The 20992-nt window shown below is 50.8% G+C and overlaps 1 protein-coding gene and 1 long non-coding RNA gene across 7 annotated transcripts in view; one reads left to right on the top strand and one right to left on the bottom strand.

The window, feature by feature from the left end:
* On the top strand, positions 1–14253 carry SLC38A7 (solute carrier family 38 member 7). Of its 5 annotated transcripts, XM_060084712.1 has the most exons (12): positions 9–48; positions 673–802; positions 1898–2319; positions 2968–3166; positions 3399–3543; positions 4431–4529; positions 5178–5235; positions 5416–5530; positions 6861–7008; positions 7551–7750; positions 8595–8649; positions 11258–14253. In XM_060084712.1, exons 3-12 carry the CDS (start codon positions 2050–2052, stop codon positions 11358–11360), a joined length of 1392 nt encoding a protein of 463 aa, XP_059940695.1. In that variant the 5' UTR covers positions 9–48; positions 673–802; positions 1898–2049; the 3' UTR covers positions 11361–14253. The 5 variants fall into 5 exon arrangements, 4 of the variants coding, with proteins under 4 accessions (XP_059940696.1, XP_059940695.1, XP_059940694.1 ...); XM_060084713.1 differs by lacking the exon at positions 673–802 and having other exon boundaries at positions 1–48; XR_009530646.1 differs by lacking the exon at positions 9–48 and having other exon boundaries at positions 64–802; positions 7551–7921; positions 11258–11280.
* LOC132480464 (uncharacterized) overlaps positions 4689–20992 on the bottom strand; it is a 38691-nt gene continuing 22387 nt past the window's right edge. The window contains exons 3-4 of one of the 2 annotated variants that reach the window (XR_009530647.1): positions 7460–7884; positions 4689–5320 (exon numbers count right to left, since the gene is read on the bottom strand). This is a non-coding gene — a long non-coding RNA (uncharacterized LOC132480464). Of the gene's footprint in view, positions 7885–20992 lie in introns of both variants that reach the window. The other variant, XR_009530648.1, reaches the window with a different exon arrangement.

Below are 20992 nucleotides of genomic sequence, written 5' to 3'. Positions count from 1 at the left end.
CCGCTGCTCACGTGTCTCCGCAGCCGGCCCGGGATCGAAGCACCGCAGGTAAGTGAAAGGAGGTACAGGTTGGTGGAGGTGGAAACGTTAGGTCCCTGGGTCCCCAGGGCCGCCACCGCGGCAGAGCCCTGCCCGCTCCCTGCAGGGCTCTGCAGCCCGGCGTCCTCCGCCCCACACCCGCCTTCGGTCGGCCGGCCCTTGCCGCGCCTTAGCCCGGCCTGTCCCCACCTAGTCTCCACCTAATCAGTCCTAGGCCCGGATTGAGCGCCGGAGCCCCTCCCCAGTTTACCCCACAGCAGCCCACTCTCCTCGCTTCAGGCCTGAGGATCGCCCCCACCCCCCTGCCTGGGTGCGCCCTGGCCCACCTTCCAGTGCAGCCCACCTCTCGTATTTCTGGGATCCAGCCCCAGGCTGGCCTGGGAACCTGCTCCGGTTGGGATCTGAGGGGCCTACTGCAGTGGTTACAGCTCTGGCCTGAGCGTGTGGGCATCAGGGTTCTAGTTCTGGCTGTGCCGACGAGCCGCTGTGACATTAGTCCAGCCTCTTTCCCTCCGTGGGCCTGTTTCCCTAACTGAGCTGCTGCTCCACTCCGTGAGTTAGAGCACCTCAGTTCCCTTCACTCCGCTGACCCGCACAGAAACAGCTGACTCTTTCTCTGCTGACAAATTTTAGGTAGAGTTTGAGAAAGAAAAAACGGGGGGCAGAGAGGGAAGTGAGGAGAATCAGATCCCAGATCTTTGGGGAGAAGAAGCTGTAAGGAGCAGCTGTCCCTCCACCAAAGCCGGAGGGGTGGAAAGAACAGGTAAGCTGGGGACCATGGAGCAGAGTAGTTTGAGGGGAGGGGGTGCTGAGAGATTTCAGACCAGTGCAGAGACCTCTGTGTCTGGGATGTGAGCAGGGTGGAGGACAAGGTCTCACCGCTCAAGTAGCGCTAACTTTGCAGGGCTCTCTCTGGAGCTACGCTGGAAACTTGGGAGACCAAAACTGCCTCCACTGCTCACTGCTTTGATTTTTTGCTGAGTTGCTGGCTGGGTGGGTGGCAAGTTGCACAACAGGAAGCCCTGACTGATCTTTCTGGACTTGGAGCCAGCAGGGAGACATCTCCCCTGGAGCTGTGTCCCTTGGTTGCAGGCTTGGTGATAGATGTCTGAGAGCACCCAAACTCCCCCTTTTCTCTCTGAGTTTAAGGCTCCCAACTTTGTTCAACCATCACAGGAGGAGCAATGGCAAGCATCTGACTACCCAAGAGGCCTTGCTAGCCATTCTAAACCCCCTAGTGTGCTGGGGGCATTGGAGGGGATGTCCCTGTGATGGGCAGTGGTTAGGTCAGGCATGTGGGGAGAAAAGTAAGAATTGGCCTAAATTTTGAAGGGCTTTGAAAGCGCCACAGAATTTAGACTCTGGAGGGAGGTATGCTGGGCTGTAAGTAATTGAAATACCCACAGTTCTGGGTGAGGATTTTTCTTGCGACCCTGTGGTGTAGAAACAAATTAGGAAGCCAGACAGATCTGGATCTAAATCCTGCTTTGCAACTTGCTACTATGTGACCCTGGATGAGTGATCTGATCTCTCTGAACCTTATGACCACTGTCATAAGGAATGAATGAGATAAGATATGTCCATGACACTCCTGCCTGATGCATGGCCTCTAGTGCTGACATATCAGTACCCCTCTCTTCTGTGTTTATGTCTTATTTACCTGATAGGTCTGTAGGCCTGAAGCAGGCAGGAATTACATCTGACACATTTCTGTCTCTGCCATCACACTGTGGCACCCAATGCAGTGTTCTGCACAGTGGCACACCTGGGTTTGGATCTCAGCCATCTGATCTTGGGAAAGTTGTTTCACCTTTCTGTGTCTCTTGGGATAACAGTAGTACCTGCCTTTCCCATCTAGGTTGAGGAGAGCCAGAGCCCATAGGCCTCCTAGGATAACAGCCCCAAACAGGCTGGTGGCACCCTCCAGCTGAAGGTGTTCCCTCGGCTCCCCAGGGCATGTGGTCGTGAGACAGAACCCACAGACCCTGCAGGAACGGGACTCCCAGGGCCATGGCCCAGGTCAGCATCAACAGTGACCTTGGCGAGTGGGGCTTAAGCACAGACTCCGGGGAGCGTGCCCGTCTGCTGCAGAGTCCCTCTGTGGACATAGCCCCCAAGAGTGAGGGGGAGGCCCCTCCTGGGGGTCTGGGCAGAGGCACCACTTCCACACTTGGAGCCATCTTCATCGTTGTCAATGCCTGCCTGGGCGCAGGGCTGCTCAACTTCCCAGCAGCCTTCAGCACTGCCGGGGGAGTGGCAGCTGGCATCACGCTGCAGATGGTGAGTGAGCGGGCCCGGCGGGCAAAGGTGCAGTTCTAGTGGTGGGTCTGGGCTCTTCACCTCAAAAGGGAGGCTCTGGATCAGGAGTGGTCAGTTGGAGACACATGCTACCACTCTCCCCTCCATCACACATGGCAGACATTACTAATCTATTCCAGCATTCTTTCCTTTGAGCCCAGATGAGGCTTCAAAAGCCTTCCCAGCTATCAGGGAAGTTTGGACATCGAAAGCATATTTAATAATTTCATGGTTACGTTTAAAAAGCAGGCCCATACCTTAGAGCCGTGCTGAAATATTTACTGATGAAATGATATGATAGCTCGTATTTTCTTCAAAATAATCCAGAGTGGGAGAGGGAATAGAGGCAACAAGATTGGCTGTAAATTGATGATTTTTGAATTTGAGTGATGGGTACATAGGGGTCCATTATACCATTCTGTCTACTTTTGTGTATGTTTGAAATTTTCCTCAAACCTTTTTGTTTCTAAAGAAAATCTCAACTCCAGTAATCTATTAAAATTGCCCTGCAAGATAAGGCTAATTTGCCAGATGGGCATTGGGCACTGGGTCAGTAAATGCTGAGCAAGACCAGGCTGCTCTTTGCTGCCAGGCCTTTCCCACACCCTCTTGTTATGCCCCTACCCACAGGCCATGCTGGTTTTCATCATCAGTGGCCTCGTCATCCTGGCCTACTGCTCCCAGGCCAGCAATGAGAGGACCTACCAGGAGGTGGTGTGGGCTGTCTGTGGCAAGCTGACAGGCGTGCTGTGTGAGGTGGCCATTGCCACCTACACCTTCGGGACCTGCATTGCCTTCCTCATCATCATCGGGGACCAGCAGGACAAGAGTGAGGTCCCCCCTCAGTACCTACCTCATCCCCCCCACCAGCCCTGCGGGTCATGCGGTGGGTGGGAAAGAGCATGGAACACCTGCCCAAGGCCTGGCCTGGGCCCGGCATTCATCTGGGAGCCCTCCCTCCTGGCTGCTGGGCCCATTAGACAGATGGAGGTCCCAGCAGAGGTGGAGGACCACACCCTGCAGTAGCCTGGCATCACGTTCCCTCCTTCCTCCCTGTGCAGTTATAGCTGTGATGGCAAAGGAGCCTGAGGGGGCCGGCGGCAGCCCCTGGTACACAGACCGCAAGTTCACCATCAGCCTCACTGCCTTCCTCTTCATCCTGCCCCTTTCCATCCCCAGGGAGATCGGCTTCCAGAAATATGCCAGGTTCGGAGGCCCCACCCCAGCCTGCGCTGGACAGCAGCTCTGATCACAGGCAGCTGGAGACCCAAGGGCTGCAGGGGAACCCCTCTCCTCCGTGCCACCTCATCTCCTGGGGCAGCAAGAGTGGGCAAGGCAGGGTAGACCGGGCTTGCAGGGGTTCCGGCATAAGACCTTCCTTTTGTGTCAGCAGCAAGGGAGACAGTGGCTCTTTGTGTCAGTGAGAGATTCAGTTCCAAATGTCCTTGTCAAAGGGATGGGTGATAATCATGTGTGAAGGCAGTCTCTTAGCCTGGGCCTTGTCTTTCCCACGGAGGATGGGATTCTTGATCATTTGGGATTGTCAGCCTGGCAGCATTTTCCATGCAGCTTGGTATGAAGGGAAGGGACTAGCTTCCTGGCTCAGAGTCTGAAAAGCTGTGGGATTCTAAGCTATTTCCTGTGATCCTTTATTGAAGGGGTCACACTCAGTGTCTCCAAGGTTTCCTTTAATGTTGACTTCCCAGTATTTGTGCCTTCAACCCTCCCGCATCTCCTACTTCTCAAAGGCCCTGCTTGCACCTCTCGCCAAGTCTGGGCTGCTCTGATTGAAGTAGCAGATGTGCTTTGAAGCCCAGCCCCCTGCTGTGGTCTCTGAGCCATGGAGCTGAACCACCTCATTTCCCAGTGGCCACAAGCGTCAGTCTGGTCCCCTCTTGGCTTCCTAAATGTGGCTTGTTTCTCTGAAACTTATTTCTCATGCATTTCTTGGGTCTTTCTTTGGGATAGTCTCCCAGTTGGTTCATTAGACCCTTGTGGTCACTGAAGTTAAGGATGGATGTCCCTGGGGATGGAATGAGAGAAAAGGCAGCTGGGGCTAGGGAGGAGGAAGCTTAATCTATCCTTCCTGGCAGCTTCCTGAGCGTCGTGGGCACCTGGTATGTCACTGCCATCGTTATCATCAAATACATCTGGCCTGATAAAGAGATGACCCCAGCGGACATCCTGAACAGGTGGGTGAGGACCCCCGGGAGACACATGGGGTAGAAGCTGCCACTCGGGCCCCAGGAGGTGCTGGGTCAGGCATCAAAAAGCCACACAGATGCTCTTCCCAAGGCTTATTAGCTCACTGGGGCTTGACTCATTGGTCATTTTAGGAAGGAGGCAAGAGGTCCTGATCTCTTTTTACTGGAGAGAAGAGTGACAGCCGGAGATGAGGGAGACTTTGCCACTAATGTCCAACAGATGAGCCAATGTGAGACTAGGCCTCAGGTTATGGGAACCGCCAAGGTGGAACTGCACATCTGTTTCAACATGTGCTTATCTGTAATATCTGTATCTTCCATGTGAGGATGAATCAATTTTCTTAATTAAAAAAAAAAAGTTTCCTTTTTCTTGAAAGGAACAAATCAGAGAAGCAAAAGCCCAAGTGCAAGAGCCAAAAATTCTGGAGTTTGGTCCCAGGAGGGCCTTCCAGAGTCTTAGTTTACTGACCTGTAAATGGAGATGTGTCCTCTCCCAGTCCCCAGACTTCTGTGGGTTGAATGTGTGCATGCTGGCTGGTGGAGGCCGTGGGGGGCTGAATGAAGCGTAAGAGCATGGCAGCGGTTGATGACCCTGAGGGGTTCCCGGGCAGCAGCATCTTGTGTGTTTGTCCGCAGGCCAGCTTCCTGGATAGCCGTGTTCAATGCCATGCCCACCATCTGCTTCGGATTTCAGGTGCTAGTTGCAAGGTCCCTTTTGTCCCCTTAGCTCACTCCCCATCCTGGGATGGAATCCACGTTACAGGCAGGATGGGGGAGTCCTGGAAGGAAGGACGGAGTGGGGGCCCCAGGACTTGCCCCTTATCCTTGGGGGTGAGGTCACTGCCCACCATGACCCTGCCCTTCACCCTGACAGTGCCACGTGAGCAGTGTACCCGTCTTCAACAGCATGCGGCGGCCCGAGGTGAAGACCTGGGGTGGGGTGGTGACAGCTGCCATGGTCATAGCCCTCGCTGTCTACATGGGCACAGGTGAGTGCTTCCCTCCACGGGCGGGGCTTAGAGGGCTCCCACTTTCCCTCTTTGTCCCCAAGTCGTCTGGCCCAGGATTTCCCGGGGACAGCCCTGTACTCCCAACACGTCAAACACTTCTGTAGGCACTGGCTTGAACTTGGGCCACCTTGGGCCTCCTCCTGCCCAAATGAGAAAGATGTATTCAACAGCTCTCAGTGGGTGCCTGGTAAGTCCCAGGAACTTTCTCAGCATGGGCGATGCCATGGAGATAGATAGACCCGGTCCTGCCCTCATGGAATTGACAATCTAGTCGGAGAGAGAGTCTTACAGGAGCAAGTCAGGAATCAGTAAGGAAATCCAGACAGTGGTGAGTGCCATGGTAACAGGGAAACAGAAAGCTGTGAGTGGGACTGAGTGGGGCTGGCTTTGGTGGGTAGGTCACAGGTGGCTCCTCTCTGAGGAGGTAGCAATTGGGGAAGGCCGAATCATGAGAAGGAGCTAGAATCTGAAGAGCTGGGGGAAAAGCATTCCAGACAGAGGAACCAGAAAACGCCAAGTCCCTGAGGCTGGGACGGAAGAAGGTCTGCATAGCTGGAGTGGAGTGAGTTGAGGGTGGGTGGCGGGCAGCACGGCCAGACAGGGAACACAGCCAGATCCTTGAGGACTGTTGGGAGGCAGAGAGGAAGCGCTTCAGCAGGGGCGTGGCTCGGGGACACACGGCTCTGGGTGTTGTGTAGGAAATGGTTTGGGTGAGGGAGCGGGACTGGGAGACCACAAAGAATGGCCCTGTGATTCCTTCCACAGATGGTTCTCAGGACCAGCACTGTTCTAGTGTCTGAAGATACAGCCAGGAACAAGGGTGGCAAATAGGCAGAGTCCCGTTCTCCTGGGGCTCGTGTTCTGGTTGAGGGAGACAGACAATAAACAAGTAAAAAAAAAAAAAAAGTTCCAAGAGAGAGGAGTGCTCTGAAGAACACAGAACAGGGTGGTGTGAGGGAGTGCCTGGGCGCAGGGATTATTGTGGATGGGCTGGGCGGGGAAGCATTCTCTGAGGAGCTGAGACCTGAATGATGAGGAGATGGGCAGACAGAACGTTAATGCAGAAGCTCTGAGACAGGAACTGCTGGGTGAGTTCAAGATCAGAAAGGTGACGGTGTGGGGGTGGGAGATGTGAGAAGTCAGGGAGGGAGGCTTCTGATCCCAGCCTCAACACCCCTCTGAGCCTCACTCTTAGCCTCCGGAGCTGCTTCGTCATCTCCCCATCTGCTGTTGGACCCAGCGGTGAACGGTCCATGGCCCTAACCCTCCGAGGGTCACCTGGACCCAGCCCTCTTGTCCGTGCCCTCAGGCATCTGTGGCTTCCTGACCTTTGGAGCTGCTGTGGACCCCGATGTGCTCCTGTCCTACCCGTCGGAGGACATGGCTGTGGCCGTCGCCCGCGCCTTCATCATCCTGAGCGTGCTAACCTCCTACCCCATCCTGCACTTCTGTGGGCGGTGAGTCCCCTTTCCACACCGCCGGGGTGCTCCCTTTCACCAAGGCCCCTGAAAGCCCTTTGAACATGGGCCTTGTGTAGAATCCATTCTATAGAAGGAGAACCGGAAGCCCAGGGGAAAGAGTCAGTGCCTCACATGGCCCTGCAAGTACTCCCAGCTGGGTCTTTGGGGGCCCCCTTTGTCCCAGAGTCACCAGAACATTCTGTGAGTCCTCTGAGAACCTCTAGTCCAGATCCTTTCCTGAACACCCTGCTTTCTGGGTACCCCAGACCCTTCCTTTTCAGGAGACTAGTAGTATATGTTCCCATGGGTTGTGCTAGCCCTGGGCCAGGCAAGGCAGTAAGCCGTTCACATTCACCATCCCGTCCGGTCCCCACGGCAACCCTGAGAAGAGTGCTGCTAGGCCCATTTCAAAGAAGAGGAAACTGAGGCCCAGGGGTTAGAGTCTTACCTACAATCCACCCAGTCAGGAGTCTGGCTCCATGGCTGGAGGTGGGGAGCTGTTAGCAGGGGCGCCTCTGAGCCGCTCTCTGTGTGGGCAGGGCGGTGGTCGAAGGCCTGTGGCTGCGCTACCAGGGGATGCCGGTGGAGGAGGACGTGGGGCGGGAGCGGCGGCGGCGAGTACTGCAGACGCTGGTCTGGTTCCTGCTCACCCTGCTGCTGGCGCTCTTCATCCCTGACATCGGCAAGGTCATCTCGGTCATTGGAGGGCTGGCCGCCTGCTTCATCTTCGTCTTCCCAGGTGTGGACCCCTGGCATCCCCGCAGCACTCTCTCCCAGGGCCTCCTGGCCTGAGCTCGTCACCTCCCGGGGAGGATCATCACCAGCGTTTATTGATCACCCACTTCAGGCTCTGGCATGTTTAAACGTTATCTCCTGCAAAGAAGGTGTAGTTGTCATCTCCATTTTACTGGTGAGGAGGTGTGAGGATCAGAGAGGGTCACAAGCTTGCCTAGAGGTTAACAAACTCAACTAAAGAATAATAGAACCTTCTCAAACCCAAGTCTGTCTAGGTCCACAGCCTATACTCTTAACTCTTCATTCAGGTACCCGTTACTCCCCGACTGTCAGGGTTCTGGCTGGGTCAGCCCATGACAGGGTAATTAGGGTCTGGTGGTGGCACCCTGACACAGGTCGGGAGACCTGAGTTTCAGACACAGTCTGCCACCAGATCCCTGGGGAACTGTCCTATCTGCCCAGTCATGAGTTCTGCCTGTACCCAGCTTACTTCTCTCTAGGAGGCCGCCTGGAAACCCCTTGAAACAAGGGGGACACATCTGCTCAAAAGGGCACTGGGAAGGGCCCTGCAATGTAGACACCACTGAGTCACCTCCCAGTGCTGCCCCTTTAGCTCTGGGGCTTGCATGCAGCCCAAGGGGTGCCTGGCAGGTGCTGGCCCCTCCTGGGAGACCAGATGCCAGGTCTCCAGCTGGGTGCAGAGGGGAGACAGAAGCAGAATGTGTGGAGGAGTAAACACAGGCCTTTCTCCACCCACCATCACTGCCTGCTGGCAAAGGGGGAGGCTGGACTGCCGGGGGGTGGGGGGGTGCCCATCCAAGCTCTCAGGGCCACCTCTTCTCTTCTAGGGCTGTGCCTCATTCAAGCCAAACTCTCCGAGATGGAGGAAGTCAAGCCAGCCAGGTAAAGCAGGGCCCGTCCCGTGGTCCTCTCAGGGAGGTACTGGATGGGGCGTGGCCTTTAAATGGATAAGGAGTCAGGAGACTTGTGTACTTTGAAAAACTTTTTAAAATACTTCTTTTAAAATGTGTAACATGTTAGTTGTAACATTTCAAGTACTACTGAGGATTTTTTTTTGAATTTTATTTTATTTATTTTTTTATACAGCAGGTTCTTACTAGTCATCACCTACTGAGGATTTAGAGAAAAAAGTGGAAGTCCCTCTTTCCCCACAGCCCGCTCCCCACCACTCCCTTCTCCTGAGAGAGCTCCATGAGATCAGCACAGCCTGTGCCCTTGTAGACTGTTTCTGTGTGTGCACGTGTCTGTGTACACAAAGCTATGCATGCGTATACACAAACACATGGGGTTTTGTGTCTGGTTAGGTTTTTTCAAAAATGGTTTCATGCCAGACACGCTTTTCTGCTACTTGCTTTTTTTTTTTTTTTTTTTTTTGCGGTACATGGACCTCTCACCGCTGCGGAGCACAGGCTCTGGACGTGCAGGCCCAGCGGCCATGGCTCACAGGCCCAGGAGCTCCGCGGCACGTGGGATTCTCCCAGACCGGGGCACGAACCTGCGTCCCCTGCATCGGCAGGCGGACTCCCAATCACTGTGCCACCAGGGAAGCCCTGCTACTTGCTTTTTTCACTTAACCATGTATTTTGGAGATCATTCTATGTCCACACAAGAAGATCTACTGCTTCCTTTTTCCATGGCCGTAGAATATTTTGCTGTTTGAATGTGTCCTGAATTTCAACACACTTCTGCATGTACACCGTGGCACAGCTGTTTGAGGATCTCAGTAGCATCGATTCTTAGAAGGAAATTGCTCCATCATAAGGCACGCTCATTTTTACTCTGGCACACGGGTTCAAATTACCCTCCAAAAAGGCAGTACCAGTCAGAGTCCCAGAAGCAGTGAATGAAAGTGCCCTGTTCCCCACACCCCTGCCAGCACTGTATATAGCGGCCTTTTCAATATTTGTTAGTCTAATGGATACAAAACACTAAATTTTTAAAAAATTAACCATTGTGGGCTTCCCTGGTGGCGCAGTGGTTGAGAGTCCGCCTGCCGATGCAGGGGATACGGGTTCGTGTCCCGGTCCGGGAAGATCCCACATGCCGCGGAGCGGCTGGGCCCGTGAGCCATGGCCGCTGAGCCTGCGCGTCCGGAGCCTGTGCTCCGTAACGGGAGAGGCCACAACATTGAGAGGCCCGCGTACCGCAAAAAAAAAAAAAAAAAAAAAAAAATTAACCATTTTTACCATTTTAAAGTGTTCAGTTCAGTGATATTAAGTTCACTCATATTTTTGTGTAGCCATCCCCACCATCTACCTCCAGAACTTTTTCATCATCCTAAACTGAAATTCTGTACCCATTAAACAGTAATTCCCCATTCCCTCTCCCCTCGCCCATGCCGCCACCATTCTACTTTCTGTCTGTGTGAATTTGACTCTTCTAGGTACCTCATGTAACTGGAATTATACAGTACTTATCTTTTTGTACCTGGCTTCTTTCACTTAGCATAATGTCCTCAAGGTCCATCTATGTTGTAGCAGCCTTTTTAAGGCTGAATAATATTCCATTGTGTGTATAGGCCACATTTTGCAAAACATTGCATTCTTTTAATATGTGCATGTCCCTAAATGGTAGAGAAGTTATGACCAGGTTGCATGCTTATAAAAAAAATTATTGTGCAAGTAATACTCATTGATTATAGAAAACTTTAAAACTACAGACAAGTCTAAGAAAATAATAATCACCTTTAATATCCAGATATAACCAGGGAATTTCCTGGCGATCCAGTGGTTAGGACTCTGTGCTTTCACTGCTGAGGGCATGGGTTCAATCCCTGGTCAGGGAATTAAGATCCCACAAGCCAGGCGGGCAAAAAAAGGAAAAAAAAAAAAAAGAAAGAAAGAAAAAATTCCAGTTATAACCCTGTAGCTATTTTTGACACATACCTTTGCAGATGTCTGTTTTATTTATTTTTTTAATGAAATGGATCACTCCATGTGACCTGCTTTTTCCTGACCATCTTTCCATCAGGAGATATGCATTCTTTTTTTAAAATACTTATTTATTTATTTGGCTGTGCCAGGTCTTAGTTGCAGCACGTGGGATCTTTTAGTTGTGGCATGCAGGATCTTTATTTGTGGCACACGGGGGTCTTTAGTTGCAGCATGCGAACTCTTAGTTGTGGCATGTGGGATCTAGTTCCCTGATCAGGGATGGAATCCGGGCCCCCTGCATTGGGAGCTCAGTCTTAGCCACTGGACCACCAGGGAAGTCCCATGAGACATGCATTCTAATTCTGGTCCTGCCCTTGGTGTGCTGTGATCAGTCAATTAATCCCATTAGGTCTTGGCCTCTTTACTCATGGTCTAGCGATCATACACCCAGCCCCATAAACCGTTGTATGAAAGTTGAGAAGTAGGAAGTGCTCCACCCACAGGAGAAGTGGTATAAGTAATTAGGGTAATTAACTGATATATAATATATATATGGAAGTCGGCAAAGTCACAAGTGGGTCGACTGACCAGGCCCTCTCTCACCCTCTGCTCTACAGCTGGTGGGCGATGGTCAGTTACGGAGTCCTCTTGGTCACCCTGGGAGCCTTCATCTTCGGCCAGACCACAGCCAATGCCATTTTTGTGGATCTCCTGGCATAACCAGTGCCTCCCAGGGAATTCTTGGCCTTTTCCATTGGACCCTGGAACCCATCTCGTAGAGCTTCAGGACCACCCTGAGTCCGGCATCATTCCCCTCTACTGATGGGATGACATCTGGACATCCTTTTCCAGGGACAGTTCTGGGGTCAAATCAGGCCCCACACCCCTGGACAGCTCAAACCCAGCTCCCTTCCTGCCCCCGCATCCTGGCAGTGCCATGGATGGTAGGAAGAGGTCTCGTGTCACAGAAGAACCTTCCCCCCTCTTCCACCTCTCAACTTCTCATGGAAGCCATGGAAGCCATGGGTGAAGAGAGTCGGTAGGTCTCCGAAGGAACAACTCAGCCTGACTTCCCTCTGGAGAAAGAGCGTGAACCAAGGGCTGCCATCCTCCACAGAGAAGCCTGCCCTGGGTAGGGGCTGTGCTCATTACCCCGGGACTCAGTGCCTGCTCCAGTCTGTCGGCAGCCCAGCCAGCAGTGGCTTCCTCCGGCAAGTTCCAAAGGTAGCACTGAAATCATGCAGGTGCGCCGAGGCAGGCAGATGGATGCCTTGTCCACTGCCTCCTGGGCCTGCGGTGAGCCTGAGAGCCCTCTTGCCCATGGCTGGTTGACATTTCCCAAGCCTTTTGGGGCCTCACCCTGTCTTCTTACCCAGACCTGATGGTCCAGGCATCCCTCTGCTTCTCCATCCCCAGACATCACCAAGTCTAATGTTTACAAACGGTGCCAGCCCAGCTCTGAGCCAGGGGCCAGGGGCCGTCCCGTGCCACGGTGCTGTGAGTACTCCTCCCTTAACTTTCCCCAAGGCAGGGAGTGTGCTTTTCTCTCTCAGATTCCTGATGGGTCCCTCTTTTCAGAGGCACAAGGGTGGGTGAGGGAGCATGCTGGGACCCCCATGCAGGCTGGGCTGGTGAGGATCAAGGTGAACCTGTCAGGCATCTTCACTTTGAATGGCTGCTTCTCTTCTCCCTGCCCTGCACGTCCCCCCTTCCCTGCCAACCCAGCCTGGTACCCTGGAGACAAGAGAGGCAGCTGAGTGGCCACTGACTGGGCAACATCTGAGTGTAGTCACGCCAGCCTAAAAGTTTCCCTTCCAGTCTGGATCTTGTCTGCTCCTGTCCCCCATCACCTCTTCACCACCACCCTATTTTTCTATGTAGCTCAGTCTCTCCTGTTCACATGAGTATGGGGGTGGGGGTGGACCAAACCCTCTCTCGTCCACTTCCTCAGCTCCACAGGTCTACCAGGCCTGGCCTCGGCAGCCTGTGGATCACACTGAGGTCACGCCTACGTTGTGCCCTAGGCGGAGTGAGGAAGGATATTTTCCCCTTTCATATTTTGAACACCTTGGCCACTCACTTAGGCCAACCCTAGGCACCGAATCAGGCTTCCTCTGTCTGGAACACCGAGCGTTCTCCCTGGCCCCTCCTGCCTAAAACCTCTGAATGCAGAGGTAGGGTGAGAGGGATCCCTGCCCTCAGGACAGTGAGACAGAAGAAGCAGAGCCTTGTTGGGGCCAAACAGGCTTCTGCTCAGACCCCCGGACTGGGTGACCTGCCTTTCCACACATTCCCTGGGGGCCAGACCCCCGTGGCCGTTTTCTCTCAGCCTGTTGCACAGCACCAGGCCCTGCCAGTGCCCACCCCGGATACAGTTAGGAGGACGGTCCATCATCAGCAGGGCTGCACTGCCTCCTAATGTTGGATTTCAGTGAGGGGTGGGGGGATGTAAGGGGAAAATGAGCTGGAATCTGGCCTAACCTCAGGAGCACCTTCCCCAGCCCTCTCTGCCAGGGCATTTTACTGTTTCTTTTCTACTTGTGCGCATTCAGACCAGGGAGGATGGTTAATAAAAAGGGACTTGTGCTGCTGAGCTGCGTGGCCTGTGTCTGGTGCCAGGGACAGTCCAGGCCACCGACAGGAGGAAGACGGGCTGGAGTGGGAGTAGGGGTTGGGGTGCGATAAGGCCGTTTGGCCTCACCGTCTGTGACCGCTTCCTCGAGAATGGGCCCATCACGCTCCCTTTCCCAAGCCGGAAACCTGCAGGTGGTTCTTACCTCTTCTCTCTCCTTCCACATCCCATCAGACTTTCCCCGCTGACTTGGGACTCCGCCTTGTCTGTCCTGATGCCTCTACCTCGGTTCAAGTCCTCCCCGTGTCTTCCCTGCACCACTGCAGCCTCAGATTAGCTTCTGTGTTGTATGTCCCTCCCTAACCTCAAGTTTTGGGGTGAGCTTCAAACCCCTGAGCATCTCCCCACCCCCGCTTTGTCCTTTCAGAGGCAGGTGTTGAGAGCAGGCCCTATTGTCCTGGTTATGGAGCCTGTCACTGTGCTCAGTGCTGGGGAGAGGATAATTCAGCAAAACACACCAGCTCTGCTGTCAGCCTACTGGGGAAGACTGATGCTTAGCAAGTCATCACAAATATAAACATGCAAGTTGTGATAAATGCCAAGAAGGGAAAATACAGAATGTTATATTTGGGGGTCTGAAGCTTCCCTGGGGAGTCAAGGAAGGTTTCCTGGAGGAACTGACATATGAGCTGGCCCCTGAGTGATGAGTAGAATGAACTAAGTGAAGAGAGGTGGGGAGACCTTTCCGGGCTGTGGGAAATGCATGTGCAAATGCCCTGTGATGGGAGGAACTTGGTCATTTGAAGAACTGGAAAGTGGCCATTGTTGGTGGAGCATTACCTGGGTGTGGGAGAGCAGCAGAGCGTTCTGAGATGGTCTGCAACGGCTCCCCTGGTCCTCAGAATAAAGTCGAACCCTCTCACCTTCTACCACACTCCCCATCCCTGTTCGGGTATTTTGCAAAGATCCCTCCCTCCTGGTGGAGGTGGGAACCCTCTCCAAGGGGGAAACATGTTGCAAGACTAGACAGGTGGGACAGCTTTGGGCCATGGTTCACACCTGCCTAGTGAGCCAAGAGCTTGAGGTTTGGTTTCACTTTCTCTGAGTGAACAGAGGGAAGGAAAGGTTACATCTAGGCCACAGGGAAACGCACAGCCAAATTCATCCATTCGAGTCAAGACTTGTAAACACTTAATCAATGTCTGTCTCCCTGCTAGACTGTAAGTTCCACGGGAGCAGGGTCGCATCTCCCTTGTCCATCAGCTATCTTAGCCAGTGCCTGGCACACAGCAAGTGTTCAATAGTTGTTGAACAAATGATTGAATGAATATGAACTAACACTTGTTGATTTCTTACTTGGTGCCAGCACTTAGATTGCATCATTCACATTCGGTCTTCATGACAACTCTATGCAAAAGTGAAAGCTGAGAGATGTTACACAGTGTGCCCAGGGAGTAAAACTGGAGCCCTCCTGCCGTGCATGAATGAACAAGTGAGTGGAGGGCTCTCTCAGTCTGGTGATTTCTGACCCCGGAAGGCAAGCTCAGGAACCTCCAGCCCTCATGCTGGCACAAACATCAGATCCTGAAACCTTTGACTTACTGTCCCATCCAAACCATGTCAAGTGGTGGGATGCCTGCTGGCTGGTGGCTCTGGGCAAGTCGCTTCCCCTCTCTGGGCTTCTGTTTCCAGAATCTCTAACATGGGACTGATCATTACTGACCTTATTTACCTCCCAGGATAAAGGAGAGCCAATGTCATGAAAGTACATGAAAAAAATGACAGAAGTGCTTTATAACCAGAAATCCGCGTTTACAGAAGAAATGCGAAAACTCAGTTTCTCCTCAGGAGGACACAGGCAGAGGTTCCCCTAGCACTTCCTGGGAGCCAGGGTACTTCTCAATCTTTAATGTGCATACAAGGGCTTCCCTGGTGGCGCAGTCGTTGAGAGTCCGCCTGCCGATGCAGGAGACACGGGTTCGTGCCCCAGTCAGGGAGGATCCCACATGCCGCGGAGCGGCTGGGCCTGTGAGCCATGGCCGCTGAGCCTGTGCGTCTAGAGCCTGTGCTCCGCAACGGGAGAGGCCACAACGGTGAGAGGCCCGCATACAGCAAAAATAATAATAATAATAATGTGCATACAAAATTTTTATCTCCTTAGGATACAAATTCTGATTCAGTAGATCTGGAGTGGGGCCTGCAGTCTGCATTGTTAACGCTCCCAGCTTCGCCCATGCTTTCGTCCTTGGACTGCACTTTGAATAGCAGGGGACTGGTGGACAGACCAAAGGCTTTGGCTTCAGACAGGCCTGGGGTGGATCTCAGCAGTGCCTCTTTACAGTGGGAACTCAGAAATTAGTTCACTTCTGCGAACCCCACTCTCCTCGACTATGAAGTAGGAGTGATGGTGCCCATCTTATAGATGCAAATATTATAAATCCAAGGACAAATGGCATAATATACGTGAAATGCCTGGCAGATAGCAGGGATTATGTTGGTCATTTCCCTGTACTGGAAGGAAGGGGGGTGGGGTGGGAGGGTAACTGCAGTTTCTTCCTTTAGTCAATAGAGGTCACCTCTGAATAATTTCGGCTTATGAAAGTGAGGAGCCTATGGCCTCAGAGGACAGTCCAGTCCTGAGTCATTAGGGTTCCTGGTGATCTGCTGCCTAGCACTTCTGAATGATGTCCCTATACTGGTGCAGGGCCACTTCTAGATCATGGCCTCCAATCTGGTGGGGGAATCAGACCAATCAAATAATCACAGAAACTAATTATGTAGGTACATGTGCTAGATGTAGATTCAAATCCAGATCTGGTAATTCATTGCTAAGATACAATGAAAAATTTTTCCATAGGTGTGGAGGAAGGCCAGAGACATTGTAGTCATGAAGAAGGAAGAAGGAAGAAGGCAGACACCCTGTCCTCCAAATACTTTGTGTTTCCTGAGGGGGCAGTGGGGTGGGGAGGGGGGTAGGAATAGGCACAAGATGTCTATTTGGATATTCTTCCATTAAAAATGAAATTGATGTGTTTCTAGTCCAACATGTAAGAAACTTGGAAGTGGCCACTCCATCCTAACAACAAGTAAAAAGTTGAACAAACTGAAAAGTCAACTCTTGTTAGATATGTACAATAAGTCAGATTATAAGGCACACCACTGCCCCCAGAATTGGATAGAGAGACAGACAAATACAGAGCAGAAACCCACAAGCAGAAACCTCTGTGGGAGTCAGTGCCAGGGAAAGGAAACCTGAACTGTAATTGATGAATTCCTGGAGGCTCAGTGTGGACAAATCTGAGAAATAAAAACACCAAGGAAGGGCTTCCCTGGTGGCACAGTGGTTAAGAATCCATCTGCCAATGCAGGGGACATGGGTTCGATCCCTGGTCTGGGAAGATCCCACACGCCACAGAGCGACTAAGCCCGTAAGCCACAACTACTGAGCCTGTATGCCACAACTACTGAAACCCGTGCGCCTAGAGCTGGTGCTCCACAACAAGAGAAGCTACCACAGTGAGAGGCCCGCACACGGCAATGAAGAGTAGCTCCCACTCGCCGCAACTAGAGAAAGCCCGCGTGCAGCAATGAAGACCCAGTGCAGCCAAAAACAAAAAACAAAAAACAAAACCCAAGGAACCCAGTCCTATTGGGGGAAGGGAGCATACTTTGTGACTTTGTGGGTTTTACCTGAAGTTCTACCAGGTTCTCATAGTAAACATCAGAAAAAAATCCCTCATGTTTCCAGCAGAGGAGGGTAAAGGGAACCATTTTGAAATGTGCTAGAGCATTCTGTTCTTGTTAATAAGATATGCCCTGAGGAGACACTTAAAATTTAACCAGAGCCTAACCTACTGGGATTTTATCAGAGCCTAACAGACCTAAGGGAAGGGAAACACACAACTCCATCCCACTCTAGCCACCCTGGGGGGACTGGAGGGAGAAGATAAGTGAAGTCCATAGTCCTTCTCTTAGTGAGCCAGTCCATCACAGGCTCACTAAGAGACTGTGATCCAGTCATAGGACTACAGAACACTTCCCCTTCCCTTACACCTTGCAACCTTATTACTAAAGGCCAATCTACAGCAGTTCCTTTTAGCTAGTACATTATGTGTCTGGCTATCAAGAAAAAATTATAAGACATACTAAAAGGCAAAAAACATAGGTTTTTTTTTTTTTTTTTTTTTTTTTTTTTTTTTTTTTGCGGTACGAGGGCCTCTCACTGTTGTGGCCTCTGTCGTTGCGGACCACAGGCTCCAGACGCGCAGGCTCAGCGGCCATGGCTCACGGGCCCAGCCGCTCCGCGGCATGTGGGATCTTCCCGGACTGGGGCACGATCCCGTGTACCCTGCATCGGCAGGCGGACTCTCAACCACTGTGCCACCAGGAAAGCCCCACCTTCATAATTTTTGAGTGAAACTTTTCAACCTAGATTTAAGTGCACAACCAAACCTTCAATCAAGTGTGAGACTGAAACAAAAATATTTCCAGATAAGTAAAGGGTAAATAAATTTACATCCTGTGTAGCCTTTCTCAGAAAGTCACTGGAGAATATGCTTCAGCAAAACAGAGTTGTAAAGCAAGAAAGTGTAAGGCAAAGCATCCAGGAAACCAAGAATCTACCTCAGAAGAACCAAATGATGGTTTCCAAGTGGCAGCTGGGCAGCTGACCAAAACGTGGCCAGTTCAGTTGAAGCAGGAATACAGAAAGCAATCAAAGGAAGGTCTCCAGGGAAAAAATAAAACTAAGAGGTTATCTGACTTGTCTAAGCATTTGGAATAATTACTGACAGATCTGTTGGAGCATTTGGATAAGTATGTATATAACAAAGCAAATGGGAAAATATGGCCATTATTAACCACAGGAAAAACAAACAAGTTTTACAAAGAAGGAAAGGTAATCATAGTAAACTACTTTTTAAAAAATTTATTTTATTATTTATTTATTTAGGCTGCACTGGGTCTTAGTTGTGGCATGAGGGATCTTTAGTTGCAGCATGTGAACTCTTAGTTGCAGCATGCATGAGGGATCTGGTTCCCCAACCAGGGATCTAACCCAGGCTCCCTGCATTGGGAGCAGAGTCTTACCCAATGGACCACCAGGGAAGTACCTAAACTATCAATACGCAGCACAGCAGTGAACAATATTTACATACTCATAATAATGTACATACTGATTATTTAACCCTAAGGGCTGTATTGTGACAGAACCTCATTTTAAAAGGGGAGGAAGGGGCTTCCCTGGTGGTGCAGTGGTTGAGAGTCCGCCTGCCGATGCAGGGGACACGGGTTTGTGCCCCAGTCCAGGAAGATCCCACATGCCGCGGAGCGGCTGGGCCCGTGAGCCGTGGCCGCTGAGCCTGCCCGTCCGGAGCCTGCGCTCCGCAACGGGAGAGGCCACAACAGTGAGAGGCCCGCGTACCGCAAAAAAAAAATAAAAATAAAAAAAAATAAAAGGGGAGGAAGGGACTTTAGGGTGCAGCTGTAAGAAAGCTAAATCTTTAATCAATAATTACTGTTTTTAATTTTTAAATCACAAAATAGCAGTATAAGTACATTATCTTAAAATAGTGAGATAAATGCCAAAAGAAACAGCTTAAAAGAGATGCATGTAGGCAACACAATGAGCTAGAGGTGGGCAAAGCTGGGACAAAGGACCGCTGGCATTTGATGAGCTTTTTCTAAAAAATATTTATTTATTTATTTTTGGCTGTGTTGGGTCTTAGTTGTGGCACGCAGTCTTCTCTCTAGTTGTGGTGCGTGGGCTTAGTTGCTCCGCGGCATGTGGGATTTTAGCTCCCCGATCAAGGATCAAACCCATGTCCCCTGCATTGGAAGGCAGATTCTTAACCACTGGACCATCAGGGAAGTCCCGGATATGAGCTTTTTATTACCACTGGATTTATAAAACAAAATGCATGACTAGTTGGGGTTTTTTTAACTTACAATTATTTTTATACTTACAATAGCCAAGATATGGAGGCAACCTAAGGGCCCAGTGATAGATGAATGGATAAAGAAGATGTGGTCCATAAAAAAAAGAATGAAATCTTGCCATTTGTGACAACATGGATGGACCTAGAGGGTATTATGCTAAGTGAAATAAGTCAGACAGAGAAAGACAATATATTATTTCAATTATTTGTAGAATCTTAAAAACAAACAAACAAACACAACAAAACAGAAACAGCATCATAGATACAGAGAACAAACAGGTGGTTGCCAGAGGAGTAGGGTGGGGAGATAAGAAAAACAGGTGGGGGAGATTAAAAGGTACAAACTTCCAGTTACAAAATAAATGAATTAGAGGTATGAAATGTACAGTGTGAGGAATACTGTCAATAATTATGTAATATCTTTATATGGTGAAAGACGGTAACTAGATTTGTCGTGGTGATCATTTTGAAATGTGTAGAAATATCAAATCACTATATTGTGCATCTGGAAGTAACATAGTGTTTTGGGTCAATTATACTTCAAAAAACAAACTAAATCATAGAAAAAGAGATCGTTACCAGAGGCAGGGGATCAGGGGAGAGGGAGTTGGATGAAAGTAGTCTAAAGGTACAAACTCCTAGTTATAAGATAAATCAGTACCAGGGATATAATGTATAATATGATAAATATAATTAACACTGTTGCATGTCTATCTATGAAACTTGTTAGAGGGACTTCCCTGGCTGTCCAGTGGTTAAGACTCTGTACTTCCACTGCAGTGGGCGAGGGTTCAATCCTTGGTCTGGGAACTAAGATCCCATATGCCACAGGGTGTGGTCCAAAAAAAAAAAGTTTAAAAAAGTGATCATAAAACAAAAATTTTTTTTCTGCCACACCGCGCAGCATGCAGCATCCTAGTTACCCAACCAGGGGTCGAACCCATGCCCCCTGCAGTGGGAGTGTGGAGTCCTAACCACAGGGCCACCAGGGAAGTCCCCAATTTTTTTAAAATAAGAGAAGTAAAAATTGAATGTCTCCTATAGGCCATGTTCGAATTCTAGCTTTGCTGCTTCTCATGAGGCCTTAGGCAGTTAGTTACACTTTATGGGCCTTGATTTTCTTATCCATACATTACAATACTTTTTGCAGCGAAGACCGCTTGGCAGCCTTCTCCATTCTTCAATAAACAATACAACTTGTGAAATAGTAAAAAATAAATAATATTGGTCTCTGCCCCATTTCTGGCATAGAGCTCCTAAAACTTCTGTAATTTCCTAAATGATAAGAGTACTTAGGAGCATTTTTTGTTCTAATATTTGGTCTTGGGGCTTCCCTGGTGGCGCAGTGGTTGAGAGTCTGCCTGCCAATGCAGGGGACGTGGGTTCGAGCCCTGGTCTGGGAAGATCCCACATGCCGCGGAGCAACTAAGCCTGTGCACCACAACTACTGAGCCTGAGCGTCTGGAGCCTGTGCTCCGCAACAAGAGAGGTCACGACAGTGAGAGGCCCGCGCACCGCGATGAAGAGTGGCCCCTGCTCGCCGCAACTAGAGAAAGCCCACACACAGAAACGAAGACCCAACACAGCAAAAATAAATAAAATAAATAAATTAAATATTTGGTCTTGGACCCTGGTTCCTGACACAGAGCTCCTAAATCTCTTGGAATTTCCTGGGCGATAGGAGTGTCTTTTGTTCTAATGAGGCAATGATTGGGGGGCTCCTGGATAACTTCAGGATTGGTGCAGGTCACCAGAAAGACCACACGCCATGATCAGAAGCTCGGAACTTTCAGCCCCAGTCCCCCAACCTCTGGGAAGGGGAGAGGAGCTGGAGATTGAGTTAA

The sequence above is a fragment of the Mesoplodon densirostris genome, chromosome 19, assembly GCF_025265405.1.
Source record: "Mesoplodon densirostris isolate mMesDen1 chromosome 19, mMesDen1 primary haplotype, whole genome shotgun sequence".
NCBI lineage: Eukaryota > Metazoa > Chordata > Mammalia > Artiodactyla > Ziphiidae > Mesoplodon > Mesoplodon densirostris.
The sequence above is the reverse complement of the archived record's forward strand: the minus strand, read 5'-3'. Positions and strand labels throughout refer to the sequence as shown.

What these genes read in the sequence shown, in the direction of transcription:
- SLC38A7 (XM_060084713.1), top strand. Translation starts at nt 2,050, where the DNA reads ATGGCCCAGGTCAGCATCAACAGTGACCTTGGCGAGTGGGGCTTAAGC. An exon ending in CGGGGACCAGCAGGACAAGA is followed by an intron (nt 3,167 to 3,398) that starts GTGAGGTCCCCC and finishes CTCCCTGTGCAG; the next exon opens with TTATAGCTGTGATGGCAAAG. An exon ending in ATCCTGCACTTCTGTGGGCG is followed by an intron (nt 7,009 to 7,550) that starts GTGAGTCCCCTT and finishes CTGTGTGGGCAG; the next exon opens with GGCGGTGGTCGAAGGCCTGT.